Source organism: Bos indicus x Bos taurus, chromosome 6, assembly GCF_003369695.1.
Source record: "Bos indicus x Bos taurus breed Angus x Brahman F1 hybrid chromosome 6, Bos_hybrid_MaternalHap_v2.0, whole genome shotgun sequence".
Lineage (NCBI taxonomy): Eukaryota > Metazoa > Chordata > Mammalia > Artiodactyla > Bovidae > Bos > Bos indicus x Bos taurus.
In genome coordinates, this window is record NC_040081.1 from 12,336,968 (window position 1) to 12,342,967 (window position 6,000).

Sequence of the window (6,000 nt, forward strand, 5' to 3'; positions counted from 1 at the left end):
TATGGCTTGTTCCTAACCACTTCCCATTATAAATAATTATGTCTCTCCAGCTTTTTCACCCAAAGTTTGAGTGGCGTACAATTTACCCACAAAGAAAATAATGACTGTATCTACTTCAGCTATTTTTCTTTATACTTTGCACTCAATTCTTTGCGTTAGTGAATAGTTGAATGAATGAATGATATTCTATTTATTGGCCCCAAGGGAAGTTGTTATTGGTTTCGGTTTACTCTGCATAGAAACTAAGCTCTCTTTTCCATGTTCTTCTCTTCCAGCTTTGTCCAAAAGCAATAAACCCATCCACACCATCATCCTGAACCCTCATGTGCACCTGGTGGGCGACGATGCTGCCTGCATAGCGTACATTAGGCTCACCCAGTACATGGATGGCAGTGGAATGCCAAAAACAATGCAGTCGGAAGAGACACGTGTGTGGCACCGCCGGGATGGAAAGTGGCAGAACGTTCATTTTCATCGCTCGGGGTCGCCAACAGTACCCATCAAGTAAATATTTCCAGGCTGTCAGCTTCTTTGTTAATACGCCCACGGTCAGCGTCTTTTACGTATTCCATTGTGAATAGCACGGCATCTGTTATTTAACGCTAGTGGTTAGTTATACTCGTGGGAATCCATGTTTCATAAGAAGCAGTCTATAATTCTCTGGGAAGATCAGACTAGCTATTTGTTGGTTGAAACTTGCCCTAGAAAGTATACAGTCATTTTAGATAGGGTTAAATCAGGGAGAATTCATGTAATAAGGCAAACAATTTATACAACTTCATTGTCACATATTGGCAGAGGAAGGAGACGTGGAAGGAAAAAGTTTCTAAAATGGCCAAAACAGTCAAACCTCTTTACTCAAAGGTTCCTCACACATAGTTTCAACCAGTCTTGGATCAAAAAATTTCAGTAGTAGAGAAATTCCAGTATGTTTCAAAAAGAAGAACTTAAATTTGCCTTGCAGGTAAATGATTTACATAGCATTTAGACTGTATTAACAATTACAAGTAATCTCTAGAGATTAAAGTACATGAGAGGATGGGTGCAGGTTATATGAAATACTACACTATTTTATATAAACGACTTGTGCATCTGAAGATTTTGGTATCCTTGGGGGCTCTCAAACCAATCCGCCACAGATACTATGGGCTGACTGTATCATATAAGGAGCTTCATTTCATAGATTTTTCTACTGGCACTCTATTAGGATATTAGAAACTTATGGAACATAGCATTTAAAATGCAAGTATTACATATTTCAGCATCTTTCTCACTATACCACTCTACCTCAGAGGTCATGGTTGCTCTTCCATTTATATCATCTAGGTGCTTACCTTGTGCCAGATAAAATGCAAGGTGAAAGACACTGTTATATCACCAATACCAAAGAAAAAACTAAAGCTTCATAATCAGCTTCAGAGTAGAAGGGAATGGATAACCCATGCAGCAAAGTGCTTATAACAAGTTGGAAGTATGCTTTGTAGAGAAGACAGAATTTTGAGCAGTCTCAAGTGAGGAGTGGAATTTAGCAAAATAGAACAAAAGGAACACAGTCCAAGTTCAAGGAGCATCAAGAGGAAAAGCTCAGCATCAGCCATCAGCTCCCTGTGGTAGGACTGTGGGTCCAGGAGGCTACCTCCAGGTGGCGTAAAGGGGATTATGGTGGTGTCGAGTAAGAGTAGTGAGATGAGGACAAGAAAGCATGTTCAGACTCGGTAAAAGTTCAGCCAGCTGCTGACCTCATTTCAGATTCTCTCACCTATTCATATCTGGGGGTCTTGGGATGGGTAGTCAAAACCACACAAACAGCCATTCAATGCACTCCAGAGAATCAAGATGTCTTAGTTTAATAATGTCCCACCAGTGGTTTTCACATGGCCTTCTGTTTAGCCTTATTATGTATCAGTGTTGGATTTGTCCAAAGTGGGTCAAGAAGGAAAAAAAAGAAAGGTTGAAATTCACTCCAAAAAATATATATATAAGTAATTAAAAGACAGGAGAACTGTAACAATAATGAAGATGCCTATCTTTGTGCATTTCTGAGTTTTTTACCCCAAAGAGGTACAGTACCAATTGCCAGCTACTACAGAAGGGATTCCTTTCATTCAGTACTAGAAGGTTAGTTTTTCTACAATTCCCTGTAGTGTTTATGGATAGAGCCTACTTGAGAAAATTTCATTTTATGCCAGGTGGCTTAAGTGAGGCTTCTCTTAATAGGCCACCTTGTATTCCAAATGGGAAAGAAAACTTCTCAGGAAGCACCTCTTTGTGGCAATACATCTAAGGCCTGAAAACCATTCACACATATGGGTCTTGTAAGTAACATCTCGCTCCGTGATACTTTGTGATTGGAGCTAATGACTGAAAAGCTGCATGGCTGTTTTTCCTCTCTTTGAGGATATTTTCTTGCATTGTAGTCAATGAAAACCATAAAAGGTCTTTGAGAATCCACAGCATTTCTGCATGAGCTCTTGAGTCTAACGTTTGGCAACATTGTGTAGCATAACCCTTATTTTCAAGGTATTAAGTGCTGAAAAGACCCTACCTTCAGCATATAGATCGTGGCATTTCAAATATTGTGGAGTTCTCACATCAAAAGTCAATTCTATCTGGGTCAATTCAGACAACTCTCAATTATCCAGATCTAATTTATATCTGGCTCTAGGATCCTTTGATGTCTGTTTTTTTAGGAGGTTACAGTTCCTGTTCTGCACTTAGCTAAGGTTAATAAGTACATTAATTTGCTGTGCCTGGCCAAGTTTAATGGTATTTGACCACAAGGAGGAAGTCAGGCTGAAATTTAGAACTCACAAAGTGAGTAATTCCAAAGGATAATTGAAAGTTGACTGTAGTTAAATTCATGCCTGTGTTGTTGTTTAAGACTGGCTTCTTACCTTGGATTGGAAGGATTCAGATACGTGTGGCAGCGTTGTGAATTTGTTCCCCAGTCAAAGCCCTGAACTTTGTCCAAGCTTGGAAGAAATAGTGCTCCCAGCTGTTGGTTTAAAGAAAGAAGACCTCTGGTTAAATAAGAGTAATCCCACATTCCCTATTCTTGAGGCTGTAAAATTGACTTTTAGGGTTGACATCCAGTGGAGTCTAAGAATAGTGACGAAAGCTAAAAGACGAAGTTAAACTTTTAGTCTCTTTCAACCAAATAATACGATTCATTTATTAATTTATCTGGTAAGCATGACTGCTTAAACTGTATATTTAATCATGTGATTGCAGCCTGAGTATTTTTAGCTTTGCTCTGTGTGAACAAATTGACAGATTAATGCAGGAAATCAGTATTGTCTAACATCATTTTCTCTCTTAACGGCCGCAAAGATCTCTTATACATAGTATTTTCAGTCTATTACTTAGCTATAAAAATTGTAGCCTCGCCTCATCTTTGGCAAAGCAATCTGATAATACTTCATAAAACAGTTTATGTCTCCCCTCTCTCTCTGCAGCTAAACATCAGCAGTGCCACTTCTGCAGTCCTCTGTTCTCAAGGCACCTGGATGGTAGCGCTGAGCCGTCCTCCCTCCTCTTCATGCATGTTTCCGAGTGCATGAAGTTGTGAAGGTCCTCTGTGTAATGCCTATGTGATGCATCACCTTGTCATAGATTCCTTCCTATACATTGTTTACACTTCAACTACGGGGATGTTCCATGCAAACTTCAATCATTGTCGGCAAACAATAGGGGGAGGTGAGCAAAAAAAAAAAAAACTCCGCAATATTCCTGAGTACAATCTAGTCATCCAGTTTCTCTGTTTATGCCAAGACTTAACAGACTTCAGAATTACCATTCTCTGAATGAGAGTTTGTAAGAGAAAAGTAAATTTTTAAAAACTCTTTGCTGTTCATATGTTTTAGCTTGTTTAACAAAAAAAGTCAAAAAAACAAAAACTGACCTTCAGTTTCCTGGTGTGATCCTGGCTGCAATGGATGATTTTTCACTGAAAGCTGTGTTGCTGTTACACAAAGTGGGTTGAATCATTTATGAATGTGGGAGTGAGAATTAGTGGGTTTGCTATGATCTAAAGTCATGTCTTTTTTGGTCAAACTACATAAACTGGAAAAACTCCCATCGCTGACAAGTTTGATCACTTTAGGGTATACGCTTACTGTTCTGGTGAAATTTGCCGAATTGAATTTTTTTGTTCTTTTCTCAAACCTGTGCTTTTTAATTTTTTCTTCATTTTCTCCTATTTCTTTATCACTTTTGTTTGCTTCTTTTTGTATCTTTTTTTTTCATTCTTTATCTTTTTTTTCCTGTTTAGTAGTGTGAATAAAGTGAAATTTGCATAATGAAGGTAAAATAAAAACTGAGGCCTCTTGGAGGTGGCTGGACTCATACTTCGAGCATCTTCAGGGCCCACAGAGATGAGGTCAAGAAGCGCTCAAAGGTTTGTAATTCTGCTCTAATTCGGACATAGGGATCCTAAGTTGGAGATATTAGAACAGTTTAAACGTATAGGAAAGCAAGTAGGATCCTCCTGCACCTGCAGCATGTCTTACTGAGTGGAGCAGTTGCCAGGACAGCGCCCAGCTGGTCATGGATCTGGATTTTGTGCAGAGGCACTTTCTTCTGCCTCGCCCCTCCTGCGTGATCACTGCCAGGCTTTGGAAGTTCAGAGGATGGGGAACACTGCAGGCCTCTCTGAGTGTTTTGAACACGATCTATGTGACTCGTGGTTTTGTAGCTACTCTCAAAGTCTGAGTAAAATTACGCTTCCCTTCTAGGAGTTGTTAGGATTTTCCTGCTTAAAAAAAAAAAAAAAAAAAAAGGGAAATGTCCCTGTTTCCTTTGTGCTTCTCATTTTTCCCTTGTTTATTCCATTCCTGTGGGGCTTTTTCTCCTCCCTGAAATGCTTTATAGTGCATGGTATCTTCATCAACCTTATTTTAACAGCAGTAATTCACAATCCTCAGAAGCCTATTTTTAAAGCAGAAGCAAAAAAAAAAAAAAAAACAAACAAAAAAAAAAATCAACCCTCCCTCTTTTCCCTCATTTCACGTTTCTGTGTTGATTACTAATCACCTTAGATGTTGTTACTAGTGGATGTATGGTAGATGGATTGAAGCTTTTCTGATAATTATTACACAATTTAAAACAATATATATTTAAATATATACAGTAAATGTATTGAGCCATGTTAACCTGCCAATGAGATCTGTGAAAAAGTAATCGCCTCATTTTTCCCTTTTTAATTTCTTTTACCTTTTTGTGAAATGGCTATACGTGGCATACATGTATTTTAGAAAAATATTAGGTATAGAGTTTTGTTTTTTTTTTTTTACACTTTAAGCATGTGGTGTTGAAGTATTACTGTAGATCAAGTTTGTCTTCCACACTAAGATGTGAGGAAATTGTGATTTGTTCTCTCCACCACAACAGAATTACACAATTATCTTCTCTCATTTTGAAACACTGCAGTTTACCATGGGACACTGTATATATTTCTTGCCATAATGGTAAATGACTGATTGATATATTTAAGACTTAATAAATTTGTGATTTCTGCTGACAATGTGTCCACTTTTATTTCTTCAGGGATACTCTATTTCTGCATGTGTGAGGCTGGCTAGTGCCAATGGCCACACATCCTATATGGTCTTATTATTACAGAATTCACCTTTGACATTAAGATGAAGTTACTGAACTGAGCTTCCCTCTAAGAATGAACTTGGCGATAATGACAATTTACTGTGTTATTTGTGTGCACAAAAGAACAGTCTCTCCTAGGAAAGTTTTTCTGAGAACAAAGCACTTGACACAAGAGTCCTAAAAATTTCTGAACTTGCCCTCCTCCTGATGGCTGCTAGCCCGCTTCCACTTTTAACTCAAATCTGACATCTGACTATGTAACACTTCTGGATCATCGCCAATATTCAGGCAAGCACCTCATCTCCTGTTACTCCAGCTTAAATCTGAGTGTACATAAGTAGTGAACTTTGTTCAGTTTATTAAACGCCCTACCACACGAGGTTTGTTTCTAACCTAGAATAT

At 38.3% G+C, this 6,000-nt stretch overlaps 1 protein-coding gene across 20 annotated transcripts in view; it reads left to right on the forward strand.

Annotated features, from left to right (window-relative positions):
* CAMK2D (calcium/calmodulin dependent protein kinase II delta) overlaps positions 1-5,521 on the forward strand; it is a 308,540-nt gene extending 303,019 nt beyond the window's left edge. For 13 of the 20 annotated variants that reach the window (XM_027543743.1, XM_027543747.1, XM_027543751.1 and 10 more), the window contains 3 exons: positions 276-504; positions 2,218-2,315; positions 3,456-5,521. In XM_027543743.1, the coding sequence (XP_027399544.1) occupies positions 276-504; positions 2,218-2,284 (296 nt within the window). In that variant the 3' untranslated portion in view covers positions 2,285-2,315; positions 3,456-5,521. Of the gene's footprint in view, positions 1-275; positions 509-2,217; positions 2,316-3,455 lie in introns of those variants that run through there. The other 7 variants (XM_027543760.1, XM_027543762.1, XM_027543753.1 and 4 more) reach the window with 2 other exon arrangements.
* The last annotated feature ends 479 nt before the right edge of the window (positions 5,522-6,000 follow it).